At 41.0% G+C, this 17,578-nt stretch overlaps 1 protein-coding gene across 2 annotated transcripts in view; it reads left to right on the top strand.

Moving 5' to 3' along the window:
• cd276 (CD276 molecule) overlaps positions 1–17,578 on the top strand; it is a 97,657-nt gene that overhangs the window by 22,579 nt on the left and 57,500 nt on the right. For both annotated transcript variants that reach the window (XM_061814589.1, XM_061814590.1), the window contains exon 4: positions 3,906–4,202. In XM_061814589.1, coding sequence (XP_061670573.1) covers positions 3,906–4,202 — 297 coding nt within the window. The remainder of the gene's footprint in view (positions 1–3,905; positions 4,203–17,578) is intronic.

Raw genomic sequence — 17,578 nt, 5'->3', positions numbered from 1 at the left:
AATTCCAGTGTCAAAATGTGCAAAATCTTTGGAGGAGTCATATTATAATTATTTCTAATTTTACACATCCAAAGTTAAGGTAACGGCCATCAATATTCAATTTTTGGACGAGCTTCTTCAGAAAGAGTCGTTCAGAGTCATTGCCAACAATTTTTACACATTGATTATTATTGGAGGCCAGCCAACCCAACTTTCTGTTTACGTTGTAGCATTTTAGCATGTTAGCAAGGTAATGCTTTATGGCATGAGACAATCCAATTCAATATCCAAAGATATATTTTTTTAGACTCATCCACGAAAAGTATGTATCACACGGGTAACCTTACCATGCAGGAAAAATCCACGCTAAACAGTTTCCACAGGCGAACGCAGCTGCTTGTCTGATCAATAAGCGCTGATTGTGGCCTCTGTTGTGGTCAATATCTGCTGACTTTATTTGCTGTTGTTTTGATCAATCGGCTTGGACTAACATCTTCGCTGTTCACACGGCAACACGGGGCGCCCTCACAGCAGAGACTATTTATTTACTTACAGTACGAGGGCAGATTTTTACATCTGCAGTATTGAGATGTGGCTGCTCTATTCTCAAAGGATGGATGTGCATTAGGTAGTGTTAATGAATAAGGTTTTTTTCCTCTCTCCCTCCTAGCTGCTGAGAGGGAAAACAGCGTCTCCCAACAATGACAAATTGGTTCCATTTTATGCATGAGAGTTATAGATGTTTCTATTTTTAAACAGCATTCGCAGATAATGTCATGTATTTTCTTCCTGCTTTGACTGCAAAGAAGCCAATGCTCTTGATTGAAATGTGACTGACAGTCAAATGGGCAGTTACGGGTGGTTGGCAGCATGTTTATTTACTTTCTCACGACACAATACAGTCATGATACTATTAAGGATATGATTCACACCAATTAGTTTATGCGACTATATTGTCGTCTAGATAGGGATCTAGGTTTACAATATAATTCATTCCAATTTTAAACCAATTTGAATACATTTCACTCCAAATACTATATGGTACTGTTCCTGAAAGCTATCACCCTTATACTGGTGGAAGGGTTTGTGTGCCTCAATGATCCTAGGAGCTAAGTTGTGTGGGTCTTCACGTCCCGGGTAGCATCACCCATGGTAAACAGGTTCGACGTGATGCACCAGACAAAGCATGTCAAAAAGACTCCGATGATGAATAAAATAATTGGATGTAGCTTTACCTTGCCCGGATGTGGGTCACCCGGGCCCCCCCTCTGGAGCCAGGCCTAGAGGTGGGGCTCCAAGGTGAGCGCCTGGTGGCCGGAACTGGACCCAAGATGCCCCGCTGGGCACAGCCCGAAAGGGTAACATGGGTCCCCCCTCCTATGAGGTCACCCGTTTAGCAGGGAAGGACCCCGAGCTGGTCTGTGTGATCGAGAAGTTCTAATTATATGTACAGTAGTCGGATTAACATCCACACAGTACTTGAGCTCTGGTACCAATTCCTCTTGAGAGCTCTGGTACTAGTCCTCTTGAGAGGGGTTCCACTCGGGAGTTCCACACAGTGAGAGGCACCAAGCAGGTTTGGATATACTTGTCAACTGATTACTACTTGGTGGTGATTTGGCACCAATGCTGGGGGAAAATTTCGGTGCGACGTGGCAGGCCCAAACATATTGCTGGGAAGGTCTGGTAGAACCCCCTGTGAGAAGCAGTTTCAACTCTCACCTCCAACAGAACTTTGCTCATTGGGAGGTGGGGGACCATCGAGTCCAAGTGGACCATTTTCCGCGCCTCAATTGCTGTGGCCATGATGTGGTCAGTGCCCGCGTGGCAGCAAACCCCAAACCCGTTGGTGGACCCCAGAGGTGAAGGATGCCGTCAAGCTGAAGAAGGAGTCCTATTGGGCTTTTTTGGCCTGTGGGACCCTTGAGGCAGCTGATGGGTACCTGCTGGCCAAGCGGAATGCAGCTTTGGTGGTCATTGAAGCAAAAACTAGGGCATGGCAGGAGTTTGGTAAGGCCATGGAAAAAGACTTCTGGACAGCTTCAAGGAAATTCTGGTCCAGCATCTGGTGCTTCAGGAGGAGAAAGCACCATTAACACTGTGTATAGTGGGAATGGGGGACTATCGACCTCGACTCAGGATGTTGTGAATCGGTGGGGAAGATACTTTAAATACCTCCACAATTCCACCGACACATCTCACGAGGAAGCAGAATCTGAGTTTTCTGAGGTGGGCTCTCCGATCTCTGGGGTTGAGGTCACCAAGCTGGTTAAGAAGCTCCTTGGCAGCAAGGCCCTGAGGGAGAATGAGATTTGCCCAGAGTTCCAAAAGGCTCTGGATCTTGTGGGGTTGTCCTGGTTGATACAACTCTGCAACAATGCATGGACATCGGTGACAGTTCCTCTGGATTGGCAGACTCTAGTGGTGGTCCTTTTTAAGAAGGGTGACCGTAGGGTGTGTTCCAACTACAGGGGATCACACTCTTCAGCCTCACTGGTAAGGTCTATTAGGGGGTGGTGGAGTTACTGCATACTGCAGTTCTTCGGGACATGTAGCAGTATCTGACATGCTACACTTGGACTCACAATACAGCAAGCTTTGGTCAAGACTTCATTAAATGTGGTGAAAGTGTCCTTAAAAAGGCTTAAATTTAACTTTCTTAAACTTGCAAGTAGGCGTCACGGTGGATCAGCTGATAAAGCGTTGGCCTCACAGTTCTGAGGACCTGGGTTCAATCCCGGCCCCGCCTGTGTGGAATTTGCATGTTCTCCCCGTGGCTCCGTGGGTTTTCTCTGGGCACTCCGGTTTCCTCCCACATCCCAAAAACATGGAACATTAATTGGACACTCTAAATTGCCCCTAGGTGTTATTGTGAGTGCGGCTGTTTCTCTCGATGTGCCCTGCGATTGGCTGGCAACCAGTTCAGGGCGTATCCCGCCTTCTGCTCATTGACAGTTGGGATAGGCTCCAGTGCTCCCCGTGACCCTTGTGAGGATAAGCGGCACAGAAAATGGATGGCTGGAAACTTGCAAGTAACTAGATGGTATGGTACAGCCCTAGTTAGCTGAAAGCACAGTAAATCTTGTCTCCATGTCAAAAGTCCAATTCTCACAAGCACGTCAGACTAACTTAAATCATCTCAGTCTCAGCTCCACCCAATTGTTTGCTCTGTCATGATTGGCTTTGGGAATACAGCAGCCTCTTCTCTCTTCCACCTTTGTACTCTTGTTTCCGATCAAGGGATTGGGGTTGTGGATTTTCGCTCCACCTGACATTACACCCCCTCCATCCCTACACTCTTTTTACACAGCCTGGGCTGTGCCCGAATCTGCCAGTTTTTGCCTACCTTCACCTCCTGGCCTGAACCATCCTTTTTTTTTTTCATAGCAAGAGGCTTAGTGAGAGGATAGTGTTGAGATAGAGCATTCCTGTCTGCCACAGCTACGGTGTGGGATCATGGGATCTTAAACATAATTTTGAGAGAAGTGGCAATAAATGTAATTAGTGCTGTAATGGGAATCATGTCAACATTTCCATAATCATATCCAGTTCCCGAGTTAGTCAAACTAAACTCTGGATGTTTTGATGGCTTTTTAAATCACCAACCACATCCACAAATTTTACTCAACAGGAAATTCAATATCGTGTTTGCTTTTGTCAAAGTAACCCAAGGATCGAGAATTTCAGACTCTTCACACACACTATTTCTTATCTCACTGAAATTAGCTGTACTCATGCAGGTGAGCAACTGCCGAGAAACTTGGTGTTGAGGCAGCGGAGGCGCAGAACAGCAAAAATATTTACTTTCTTCTTTTCACACTTATGTGGGCAGGCATTCCATAGACCCAACTATTAATTAGTAAAATTTTCCATTATACTGCTCCTTTAAAACTTTTATTTTTTTTTTCTTTTTTTTTTTAATCCAGCTCCTTATTCCAAGCCCATAGTCACCTTGGAGTCAGAATCCAACCTTCGGCCAGGCGACGAGGTGGCCCTTACTTGCACGGCTTACGGAGGCTATCCAGAAGCGGACGTCATGTGGCAGGACGGGGGCGGCCGCAACTTGACTGAGAATATCACCACTTCAGTGGTGGCAAACGAGGAGGGTCTTTTCTCCCTGACCAGCGTGCTGACGGTGGTTCTGGAACCCAACAGCACTTACAGCTGCCGACTCATCAACCCGTTGCTGGGGGAGGAGGGGAATGCCTTTGTCACCATCACAGGTGGGTGCTCCATCATCAGCCTTTCTCTTCAAGGAATCGTTGAAGCCGTTTTTACAAAGATGTCACCTCAAATTTTCCTTAATAGATAACCACCTTTCCTTTCATACATAACCCAGCAAAGCACTGTAGTGTCCGGTATAAAATACTTGTTGGAGGGTGACTATTGTTTTCATCACAACAGATTGGAAGAAGTGAGACCTGCCCATGTTACTACTACTCAAATTTTAATATCACAGCTGGAAAATTGAGGGCTGTATTTCACCCCGTCGCCTGATTGTTTCATACAAAACAGCAACATAGTAAAAAGGTAGACCTCGAGAAGTATGATTTGGTTTGGTTTGCTACAGAATACTTCTTTTCATTTTTCCCTGGCATAAGAGTTCCAAAATATCTAATCCGTGAAGTTCTACTTTTCCGCGTTGCTGCAGTAGTACTCATCTTGAACTCATTTATTAAGCTCTTAAAAATTTTTAAAAAATCATTCACAGCTGGAACAAAATGTTGTTATAAATAATATAAATTTAAAAAAAAACAATCAGAGTCACTGATGGTGTAGTGGTACACACACCTACCTTTGGTGCGGGCAGCGCGGGATCAATTCCCGCTCAGCGATGGTGTCTTATCTGTCCTGTGAGTGACTGACGACCAGTTCAGGGTGTTGTCCGCCTTTTGCCCGAAGCTAGCTGGGATAGGCTCCAGCTTTCCCGCAACCCTTGTGAGGATAAGCGTCTTGGATAATGACATGACATGATATAATAATAATAGTAATAATACTAAAAAATGTTTAGCACATCTGCCTCACAGGGCCGAGGAATGGGGTATAAATCTCAGCCCCTTTGCATGTTCCCTCCATGCCTGTGTGGGTTTTCTAACGGTTTTCCTGTTTCCTCCTCCACACCAAAAACAAGCACGGCAGGTTAATTAAAGACTGATTAAAGAATTACCTATATGTGTGAATGTGAATGCGAATGATTGTTAGTTTATATGCGCCCAGCGATTGGTTGCACTTCACTTCACTTCAGGGTGTATCCCGCCTCACGTCCAAAGATAGCTGGGATAGGTTGTAGCATGCCCATGACCCCAGTGAGGATGAGCGGTACAGAAAATGGATGGATGGATTATTTCTTTAAAAACTAACTTCTCTAGGAGCCACACTGTGTCTTTAACCAAACTCTCAGTCCTTATTTGGCTCCCTGCTGTTCTGCCAGTGCCTGTCGGTGGTCTCAAGATAGCAGACTCCCCTGAGGTAGCAAAGTAGAGCTCCCTTCACATTGGTGTTTGGTATAAGATAGGCCCAAGTTTCTCTCTCTCTCTCTCTCTCTCTTTCTCTCTCTCTCTCTCTCTCTCTCTCTCTCTCCACAGTCTATGATGTGTGAAGTTGCTAGTCGGTGAGAGAGAGAGGCATTTGACTTCACTGACATTGGTTGCAGTGACGGCAACTGAAAGTTGAATACAAACAACAGCAGTTTTGTAACAGCTGTTCGTTCATCTTTTGCAGAGTAACCTGACATTCCCTGTAAAGATCAATTCAAAGAGCGGTTCAAATCTCCTGTCTCTTGGCGTCCTATCTCGGTTAACTTTTCTTGACTTTTTTTGCTCTCTTGCCTCTCCACAGCTCCTCCGGGATGCAAGTATTACTGGGCAAAGTTCCTTGTGATTGTGCGTGAAGCATGGGAAGCTGGCTCAGTGTTTGACGTGGTCTAGCTCCTTGAAACTGTAGATAAGTCTATTAAAAAAAAAAAGTCAAGAAAAAAAGTCCAATAGCAGTAATTTTCCCAGAAAAAAAAACATAGATAAAAAATTGAAATGCATATCAACTGAAATAAAATCGTCAATACTGATTAACAACCAATTAATTTATCACAGTCAATGTAATTCTCAATGACTAATTCATCAATTTATGTACCTATCTGATGTTAAATTTAACAGTATTTCAGAACTGTATAGTGGTGGACCAAAATAAATTGCAACCACCATTCGGTAGAAACCTCGCCTGGAACGTCCATTCTGCTGGATCCCATCTGCTCAAATGAATCATATTTTGGCCTTGTACGTCCATAAATTCTCATTAACGATGCTTTTTGAAAGGGGCTTAATCAAATCAATTATATTGTGGTTGTTTTCGCCTTGTGGTCGAGCTGAAGTGTCATGAAAAGTGTTTCCTCTCCTCCTGATTTCTGTTTTTTTTTTTTTGGCATATCCGCAAATATGCTGGACCATGAACGGTGAACAATGAATGGGCAAGGGCACACTGTAGAGCCTTGACATTTGAGACATGAGGCAGAAGTGTGGACTCTCTGTCAAGTATCTTCAAGGGCAGGCAAGTGCTCACAATGGTAGTTTTTTTGCTTACTTGGAAGGTTCAATTGCCATATTTTCCCATTTTCATTTCCATGAAATATGTAGCTTGTCAATATGTTGGCCCCAACTACACCCCCTGCCCGGAATCTCCCCTCGCCCTGCATTTGCCCTTCTTTGTTAAGTTCAAACGGAGGATTGTGGGAGGTGGGCCAAGGCTTGGTCTCTAATGGGAGCACAACTGTGTGAAATAGCTCATAAATTATAGCAGAGGCGGACCGGACCTTCTTTTTGGGCTTGAGCAAGTGGTGAAAGTCTGGGGCAGGCGAGGTGGAGGTCCAGGCAGGGGTCACCGGGTGCTGCTTCACTGGGCTGAGAAATGACTGCGCTTTCTGGAAACGGGGGGCCGAGTCGCAAGACTGGGGCTAAAGTTGCGGGTGGCCTTCAACACACTTTAAATTCGCTCTTTTAAACAGTACAAGTGAAGTCGTGTAGTATTGTACTCAAGCCATATACTGTAGTTTTAAAATCATCAGTTGCTCCCACTGCCCAGTAATCTTTTACTCAAGTGATGGCCTTTTCCGCACTGTTTTGACAATTATTTGAAATGCATCTGAACATTTTTTATCACCTTTTATATCAGTAGCCCTCTGCAGTTGGCATTGTTAGTCATTTTGTTTTACTATTATTATAACATTCATAGATTACCTTTTAACATTGTCCATGATGGCCATTTTGCACCAGGTTCACAGTTTGCGTATCAATTCCACTTCAGTCCTGTTGTAATATCTATATATAAATGATTATACCGTAGCCTTCTGTTAATATTGTTGATAGTTTTGGTGCTGTATCTTTTTGTGAATGAAATGTTACATTCTTTCCATGGCAATTTACTGCTACAACTAACTTACTACTATTGTGCAAATGTCCTAGGCCAGTGCTTCTCAATTATTTTCTGTCACGCCCCTCCCCCAGGAAGAAGAAAAACATTTGTGTACCCCTGCAACTTTAAATATTTGTCTATAAAATTGTTGTATGTACAGCTGTGCATAAAATTGTATCCTCATTAATATTAAAGAAAAAAATAGAAATATATTTCAAATTACAACAATGAATAACTTTATTACTTTGCTTTTTTTAGTTTGTTACAGAAAAGATTTTAAGTGCATCAATTTGCCTTGAAAAAAATCCTCGTTTAAACTGTTAACATTTTTGACCGACTTATTGCACCATTTGATAGTGAAAAATATAATTACATAAAATCAATAAATAATAATAAAAATTCACTTTAGCAACATTAACTCAGGAACACCATCTATAAAACATTTAACTTACAAAACAAAAATTAAAATGAAATGAATCTGTTTTTTTTTTTTTTTGTATTTATCAATTTGGTACGCTACCTTATATGATGCTCGCTGGTTTACTGAAGTAGCTTTCACAAAGCCGGATGATTGTCAGCAATATTTGGCACGTTTTCGTTGAAAAAAAATCCATCGACTTATCAGCATGACAGGGGTGTAATGTTTTTAAGTGGCGCATTAATTTATTTGGCTTCCTGCTGTCCGATGACAACATTTTTAGACACACTAGTAAACACGGCTGTCTTTCCTCGCCTCTCACTGGTAGTCGTCATATTTACTCGTCTTAGCTTTCGGGGGACTTTCTTTTGTCTTATTGCCTTGAAAAAATGCCATGTTGTCTTGTACGGGTTCGTTTTTTGTACTTCGTGTGGCCTGCTCGGTGCAAAAGAAAAAAAAAAAACTACACAAGCTAATACTCTCTGCGCACACTCTGACAATGAGATCACCACTGCTAACTTCTGTAGTGGATGTGCAATTACATTTTATTCTTGTATAACAAAAAAAAAAAAGGATGTCCCCCAGGGTCACACGCCCCCCCTTCCTGCATAGCACAGCCCGGTCCTAAGCCGGCGGCCGATCACTCCGGTTTCCTCTCACATCCCAAAAACATGCAACATTAATTGGACACTCTAAATTGCCCCAAGATGTGATTGCGAGTGCGGCTGTTGACTGTCTTCATGTGGCCTGCGATTGGCTGCCGACCAGTTCAGGGTGTACCCCGACTCCTGCTCGTTGACAGCTAGGATAGGCTCCAGCACTCCCCCGACCCTTGTGAGGACAAGCGGCTGAAAAAATTGATGGATGGATGTATATCTTAAGCCATCAGTAGATTCCTTGTTTTACCAGTACTGTAATCCATGTATCCATTTTTTAAGTGTCTATAATCATAATAGTAAGATAACCGTGAATACATTCGTTTCAGCAGCCTTATCCAGATCCTCACCAAAATGTAAAAGGTTTTTTAATCTTAAAGCCAATTCTATTCGTCCTACTATTTACTGTTTTTTTTTTGTGTCAAAATCGCAGCTGTGTGATCGGTCATTGAAACATTGTAGGAAATCTTTACCTTGTTTTGAAATGTGGACAGGAGCTGTGCTGTAGACATGCAGGATGACCTTTACGATTGACAGACTAAGTATATAGATATATAATATTCTCAACTACAATGTACCATCGGGTATAGGCTCAAACTTTAACACAATTTTCAGTTTCCTGCAGACCATCGAAGGTCTCCAAATTAAATCCAGATAGATCCGTATGAGCTGCTCCGTGGGTCTTTATTTAAAGTCGCTTGGTCTCTTATCTCCTCAGATCATTCTCCTGGACTAGAGAATCTGTCATATGATGAATTTTGAAGAAGCTGGCCAAGAGAAGAACTAAAAATAAAAAGCAGACTTTGCAAGTGTAGTCACAGTATAACATGAAAGATTTAGTATTGAATAGTAAAAACAAGCAAACCCAGAAAAACACAAGGCAAGATCCTTAATTCACCTGGGACCTCAGTGATAATTTTCAGCAAATAGGGGCAGTTAAAAAAACAAACAAAAAACAAAACAAAACAGTAAGAGTAATTTCTTAGTGGACACGCCAGCAGAGCTCGACAACGCTTTCTCTTAAACATGCAGAAGATATACAGTGTGTTGCGCGGGGGTTCGTTTAAAAGGAAAATGTATGTCTATGCAAAAGCCGCTGCGCGCTTAACAGTTGCTGTAATTAATTTTGACCTAGCAGAACTCTTCTAGCAGGGTAGCCGAGTGGAGTGCGCCGAGTTCGAGTTCACGCAGGGCTTGTTGTGCACACAGTGCACCACTAACTGCACACTCTACAGTTGTAGCAACTTTGGGTTCATCCTATCATAAGTCACCACACTTGCATGATTTGTTTTTTTTTTTTTTTTTTACATTTACACATTTAATCATATCTTCTTGATTAGTTTTGAAAGTCAGCAAGGTTGAAACACACACTACCACATTGGCAAGACCGAAGTGCAAAAGCGATGATCCGTGTGAGCAGTCGGTTTGGAATATGTTAATACCTTAATCGTTTGCTTTGACTTTGTGTCGCAGGTGATTAACTCATTCAGTTCTAAAATCTTTAGCAGCTTTAGATGTGTCAAGCATCTCAAAGATGTTATCTTTCTAACTCCTCATTCTACCTCTGGAGTATTAGGTTGTGGTGAAATAGTATGGATTTTGCAGTGCGACTCCATTGTGGGGGAGACCCTAAGGAATGGCGGGTATTGGCGAATAAGAAATTTGGAAAGAGACGTGTTCAAATGAGCTGCTGTTTTTCCCTGATAGGGTTTTGCTTTCTCACCCTCATCATCCCTCTTCCAGTCTGACCACTTTAGTCTCTATTTAAAAAAAAAATGGGATTTTCAAATGTCAAGAGTCCATTCTTTTACCATTTACTACTGTCCCCACTGTGAAGATGGAAATTTGGCTGTGTGTCCAATCATCCGCGGTGTTGTGATTGCCAGAGAGGCTTTTGTGGATGCCTTGATTTGAAACTGCCCATAATTGCCCAGGTATTACTACGCTTGCGCAGCGTTTAGTGGCCAGGTGTGGTAAGCGGATAAGGGCAGTGAGCGGGAGTCAAGATGAAAAGTGGGTGACCCCTGATACATGATGGAGTCCAAGGAGTTTGCTGAGCTGCTTGGTGATGGGCAAGTGAGATAATCCAAGGATTTGTAAGTCCTTCTGCCATACCTAAACTTTTGGCTGACCTATTTTTTGGCTGTGCAACAAGTGCAAATACTGCTTCCAAGGGTTTGGTGTTTTTATAAATTTTTAAATTTAGTTTATTTTTCCTGTCAGAGCTGATATAAACTATGGGCGTTTCACATTCTAGTCTTGTTAGTCTTGGGATGCTTTCAAACTAGCACCTTTCAGTTGATCTGTAGTTTGTTTTACTATTGGTGGAGTTTGTTTGGTAAACAGAGTAATTAGACATGGACCAAATCAAGGGTTTGATGGTGTTGTTCGACTGTGATGAGCGAGACCTTATCCCATATATACCCACACGTTAACCTACGTAAACCTCTGTGTGACTGATGGTTTAGTTTCTTTTTTTAAATATGCATTGGACTCATTTGACACGAATACTTCTGTTCTGTTTAAGTCTGTCACGGAGAGGTTTCCAGAAATTTAACTTGGCCACAATAAGTTTCGTGTACGGAGGAGCCGACTTGCTGTCTTTTTTTTTTCCCCCAATCATACTTAATGAATACAAGTTTGTGTAAAACCAGGGGTCATTTATTTAAATATTGGTATTTGTACTGAAAAAATCTGAGTGGCTCCATTACTACGTGGGATTTATTTTTGATTGAGAACATATCCAGCAGCGAAGTATTTGTATGCGTGCAGAGATTTCTATGCTTTTAAACTCTTCCGTGTAAATCTCGACGACTTACTCACCATATACATGTGTAGATCCAGTTGTCCAATGTAATCTGGAAGGTTTCCTGTATGGATTAAACTATGACACATAATTAAAGCAGTGGAAATAAACAAAATGGAGAAAAACCTGTACCTGTTGATTCCATCCATCAGGAAACTATGGCTTCTAACTGAAAACATTAATTGCATTCATAAAAGTAGTTGTCCTGACCAAGGTCCAATTCAAAACAAACATGGACTCGAGATCTGCTTCCTCTTCAAATAAACATGTAAGTTCAAGCTTGGTTTCTGGGCTGATGTTTTGCTCCACAAGTTTTGTTTGGTTTGACTAAGACTGTTATCAAACGTGATTTATTTAAAACGTAGTCTGGGGCAATTTCTCAGCTAGTGTTGTTCGTTTGGTCAAGTGTAAACACTCTCCAGTCCAAACCCTGTTGAGCACCGACCCGACAGTTTAAGAGATTGTCTGCAAAAGCGTTTGCCGCCCTAAAGCTTTTCCATCTCCACATACACACATACTACACGTATGAATTCATTTACACAAAAAAAAAAACAAAAAACATCCAAAACCTTTCTGCGCAGTAAACATTTTGGGCACCTACACCGATGGGTCTATAGAGTCGTGATTGTCTTGCTACATTGTTGAAGTTGAAGTTGTGCAGAAGGAAAATAGGGGGCACAGTTTAGAATTTACCCTGAAGCGCATTGAGACAACAACAGCCGAGATGAATGTGCATTTCACTCTTGTGTGTGAGTCCATCAGAGCCATGACAGTTTCTCGTAATTATGCCCCCCACCCTCCCCTTTTTTCTTCTGAAAATTGACTGGACCATTCTACCCGTTTGCCCTCCCATCTCTCTTTTAAATCTAAGTACGCAGAGCAGCACATGCTGGCCATGTGAAAAGAATGGAGAGGACTTTTCTTGCAGTAACAAAGCCATGTGTGTGTGTGTGTGTTTGTGTGTGTGTATCCACTGACTTGTGCATGCACTTTGTTGGTTGGTTAACATCCACATTTGTTACATAGAGATCTGAGTCATAAAGTATTATGCAGCATTTATCCTGTTCCTTTTATATAGAAGCCAGCAGTGTGAGACACCAAAGTCTAGTATGTATAAAATCCGTGTTGGATTGTGATAATTGCTTTCAACACGACACACTGGAAGAAATATGTGATGGATGTTGAACTCACACCCCTCACCTTGTTGATTTCTTACTGCGACCCCTCAATCCTGTCATTGTTGTTCATTTAGTAGAGTTAGAAGCACTGATATAGGAGAAAAATTATTACTTCACAGAGAAAATGCCATAGTAAGGCAAATCAGCTCTGCTCTTGACCAATTTGTGAGTTTTTGCTCATCTTCAAAGTGATGTGATGAGAAGAGAGGTGGTCTGAAGAGGAAAGAGTCTTTAAATGACAGGTTCCAGCGGTCATTTGAGGTAAGAGTTGAAAATACAATGGTATAATTCATGCTTTCATTGTTTGTTGTTCTATTAATATTTCCACAGAAGGTGAAAAATTGCTGCACGTTAGTGGTAGTCTCACAGCTCTAGGGTCAGGGCTTCAAAACTCATGCATTCCGGTACATATATCAGTGATGAAAGTCCTCCACATTTTCCCAGAATTCTGGATTTTTAAATTTTCATCAAAATTGCTCCGGAAAATCGAGCAAAATTGCCTAAAACTAATCCGGATATTAGTTGACAACATTGAACGAACATGCGTTTGAGTGCGTTGTTTTGCTTTCATGAACGTATCCATGTTGAGGCACTAACACTAATAACAATAACGCCCCTCCCCTCGCATTCTCTCAAGACGTCGCTTATTTGTGTGGTCTTGAGATTAATTTATGTGTTTATTTCATAAACGTTGTTAACTAAACAAGCCTGCTCCAAAACAACCGGTATACACCCGGAAACAGGAAATGCATGTTAACCGTACTGAATATGTACGGAGCATGTACGAAAGCGCATGTTCAGAACTGCTTCACATAATGCTAGCGCATTTACGTTGAAAGTCATCAACATCATGAGCCATGCCAAATGTCGAGCACATGCACATAAAGGTGCGTTCTAGCAAGCACGCCTCCTAATTACGGCAGTCGCGTGGTGCTTGCCCCCCCAACAATGCGTCACGATTGCCGACAGGAAAGTTTGTTCCAATGTATCGCTAGCTTGTTGCCACGATCGTCGATTATGTTGAACTTACCTTTCAGCATTTTGAAAACATTGCGAGTATAGACCGTTCGTTTTGATTTCTTGACAGGACAGTGCATTGAACTTTTCTTCAGATAAAGTTTGTCAGATCAACAATTTTCATTGACGAAAAATTTTAAGTACCGTTTTATATCATGCTCTACTAATGTCAGTTGAAAATGGAAGTTTTAAATTTTTCTGAGTTTTAAATTTTTTTCTATTTTAGTTATGTATTTGTTTATTTTATTTTTAATTTACAGTTATGTTATATTTATCCAGTAAGTTATTTTAAGGCCATCCCTAGTCACACCCGCAACTTTATCTGCGAGCATGACTTACCTCACCTGTACATTTTTCGAATGTGAGTGACTGTGTGTGTGTGTATATATATATTTATATATCTCAAAATATCAAAGGCAACTCATTATACTTTTAGTATTACTAGATCTATATCTAAGATAGTGAGCAGTGTGGTATCAGTACAACGCGACGTAACAACTTTGAGACTTAAATATTAAGTTATTACTACAGATCAACTACTTTAACATGTTTTGCTGTACGGTGTAGAAATTCTAGGAGATATATTCATTTATTCTATAGCTATACTATAATATGTATAATGTGGGGAAACGGACAATTTTAGAAGTCTTTTTACTGAATAGTTCACTTAATTCATTTGTCTTGAGATAAGGTGGCATATTTTAAGCATATTTTAATGACAAATGTGATTTTGTGCTATCCTGCGATAGGGGGATGGGGGGCAAAAAAATCTGAGCGTGGCCCTTGGGCTCCTTCTGGCCAATTTTTTTTTGGTCAGGACTTGGAAATTTTACTTTCAATTTTTGTCTGAATTTTATTCACAGATATTGCCAGAATGCACCACAGCCACCAATTTTTCCAAAAATTTCCCGGGGAGGGGGGGGGCATGCCCCTGGACCCCACTAGTGCTCGCATTTGTATCTTCAGGAATTTTCACGAAAGTCGACTTTCACCTCTAACATATGCAATATTCTCTCTGGGCTTGTGTTTTGTTTTTGTTTGGTTTTTAGTTTTTGTGAATGCCCTGACATACATACATACATTCTGTATTTTATCATTTTAATGCATATTTTTCCCTCCAAAATGGTCAAAAGTCAATTGTGTGTATGATACATAGGTATTGGAGAAAATGAGAAACAAAATTGATTGAATTGAATAATTGAAGCTCCCCTTGTACTAATTACAATTGCCTGTATTATTTCTTCCAAGCATAAATATACTACAAACTATGATCAAAGAACATTTTAAAAGCTGACAAAGAAATTTAAACGTTACCTCCAATTGCAAAATGTACTGTACATATACATACATCAACAATTATGATGATGATGAATAATTTCTGCAATAATGCAGTCTGGTTTAAAAACAACAAACAAACAAAAACATTTGGCCGCGCGGCAAAGTGCAGGCGTGAAATCAATGATACCGGTGTTCCCTGGCATGTCTCGGTCTGCTCCTGGTCTGTGGTGTTGGGAAAGGCCATTGCTTTGAAGGCCAGTGATTCCCACCAATTATGAAGTTAGCTCTAGAATTCTGACCACTTCTGTGTTTAATGACATGAAACCACTGAATTCACACAGTAAGAACACCGACTGTCGTTGTAGATGAGTCTAAGCAAAGTTACGCTGAGCTGTTATTATGGATGCCACTGGTTTTGATGCAGTCCTTAGTCTGAATCTGGCAAAACTATTGCGAGCCAAACAGACAGGCTATTCTCTCCCACTGACTGTCAATCAAATATAGTTGCTGTTTGATTGGTCATTGGGGCTGAAGAAGCGGGAGTTGGGAGGCGGAACCGCTTTCAACCTTCTGCTCCAGAGTTTTGTTTCAGTCAAAACTTGTTTGACCGGATACAAACTTGATGTTTTTATTTTTTGCATAGTGATAAACAGCAATACCTACATGTTGTCACAACTAAAGAGATGCCATGATACAATAAATGCCATACTGTACAGTCTGTTCACAGTACCGTAATTCCTGGCCTACAGAGTGTGCCTGGTTATAAGCCTTACCCAGTACATTTGCAAAGGAAATACCATTTGGTACATACATACGCTCCAACTGTGTAAATTGAAGCCCACATTGAAACACACGATATTTACAGAAGAAAATACAGAAGAAGAAGAAAGCCAATACACAGAGAGTTTTACGCTAATGCCGCCATGCTCACGTTAACGCTAGTGCTGCGCGAACAGGGCCTGTTAAAAAAAAAAAAAAACTATCGGTAAAAATCACTGAGACACGGCAGTAACACGCTAGTGCAGCGCTAACAGGGCCGGACCGGTCAGATTCACTTCCTCGGCACATATATTCCACTGTCTCACTCTTACCTTTTCCGCTCGAGTGCCCCCTTGCAGCCGTTTAAAAATAAAAATAAAAAATGCACAAATTAGCGGCATCACCGCATAAACCACTGGGTTGAAAGCGTGTGATAAAAGTCGCAGCTTAAAGACTGGAAATTACGGTATTTTGTCACGTAAATACTTTTTTTTTTTTTAAAGAAAACAGTTCCGAGTTGTTTTTGCCACTTTTCAAAATATTCTGCATAAACGTATTAAAACGCGTATCTCAGTGGATAGGTTCACCCCCCTCCCAAAAAAAAAAGATGTGAAATTTCAGTAACTGCAATCCTTTTTCAGGTATCAGTAAATTTTCTTTCCAAACTACTATTATTTTCTGTCTGTAATCTTTTCAATCATGTTAATCGGAAATAATGCCTCACTTGTTTGCTGCAGACTTAACCAAAGAACATGCTGGTGCTTTGTTTTCCACCATTGTTTTAGACTAATCTAAATGTGATTAGCAGAGCCTGCAGTGGAGCTGGGGAAAAAAATGCCGTACAAACAAATGTGTTGTCAGTAGAGCCGTAGCAAACTTTCTCAATGTAACATTGAATTACTCAGTGTTAGATGCACAAACATGCTCTCCCTCTCTTCCGCTGAAAGTGTGTTTTATCTTATCAGAGAGCCAGCCGGGGAAAACGACAACACAGACGTATGAGGTAATGTAGGCAATCTAGAGTAAACACAGGTAGGCGGCAGCGGTGCCATCAGGATTATTAACTCAGGCGGCTGTCACTGTTTTTGACTGTTGACTTTCAATGTCCTCTTGGAAGCTTTCAGTATAGGAAATTGCATCTTTGTATTTGCGGCCCAGGAAATTTTATTTGTCATGCTTGCGGGATTGTTGGCTTAGATTTAGCTGCGTCCACTTACTGAGCTGCACCCTCCAGTTCTTCAATCCTCTGATCACGGAAAAATTGTGCTCCCTTCTTTTGCATCGGGAATTAGTTTGCCTTTATTATTGGACCCTTGTTGCCATCTACGCTTTTTACTATGCGAGGCTTTTTGAGCTGATATAATGCAGTGACATCTTTTTTTTCCCTTCAAGAAATGATCGTCTTTCTGGTCAGTTATGTTTTTTTTTTTCCACGTTTACAATCTTTTCTGGTCCTATTACCATACGGTCCTCATTCATTTTAGATCAGCTCTGCTTGCTTCGAGCCAATCAGAAGAGACACTAACAATCAACAATATAGGAAAAAGAGTTTTCTCTGCAAAAGGGAAATGGATTATTTTTGCGAGAGGAGAAGTATGGTTTATTCCCACTGCTTGCACGGATTTTCTCAAATTTGTACGGCTTCCTTCAAACTCATTCCACATTTCCAAAATGTGCATCAAAACAGATTGTTGGAGCAATAATCATACTACGCTCACATTAACAATGCTGTTCAATTGTTTCTTTTTTTTTTTTATCATTAAAACGATTAGAAATAGGATGATGCCTACCAAAAGTAACGTACTTGCTTGGGTAAAAAAAAAAAAAATCAAGTCAAAACAGAAATGCAGGAACACTCTTAAAGGCAACCTCGGTTTAGAAACAGCCAAATAACAATAAATAAAATAATCATAGAACTCCAAGTTTCTTTTCCTCTGCTTAGTGATATTGAATGATTTCCTTTCAAGCATTCTCTATAATATGTTTTAATTTAAAATGTGGACATTTTATTTAAAGAGTGGGAAGTATGTTGGATGATTTATTTTTGCATTCATGTTTGTTGTATTTGTTTTCATGTTTTTTG

The sequence above is a fragment of the Syngnathoides biaculeatus genome, chromosome 3 (assembly GCF_019802595.1).
Source record: "Syngnathoides biaculeatus isolate LvHL_M chromosome 3, ASM1980259v1, whole genome shotgun sequence".
In the NCBI taxonomy this organism is placed as follows: domain Eukaryota; kingdom Metazoa; phylum Chordata; class Actinopteri; order Syngnathiformes; family Syngnathidae; genus Syngnathoides; species Syngnathoides biaculeatus.
Note: the sequence above shows the minus strand (reverse complement) of the source record. Positions and strands in the feature narration are given on the sequence as shown.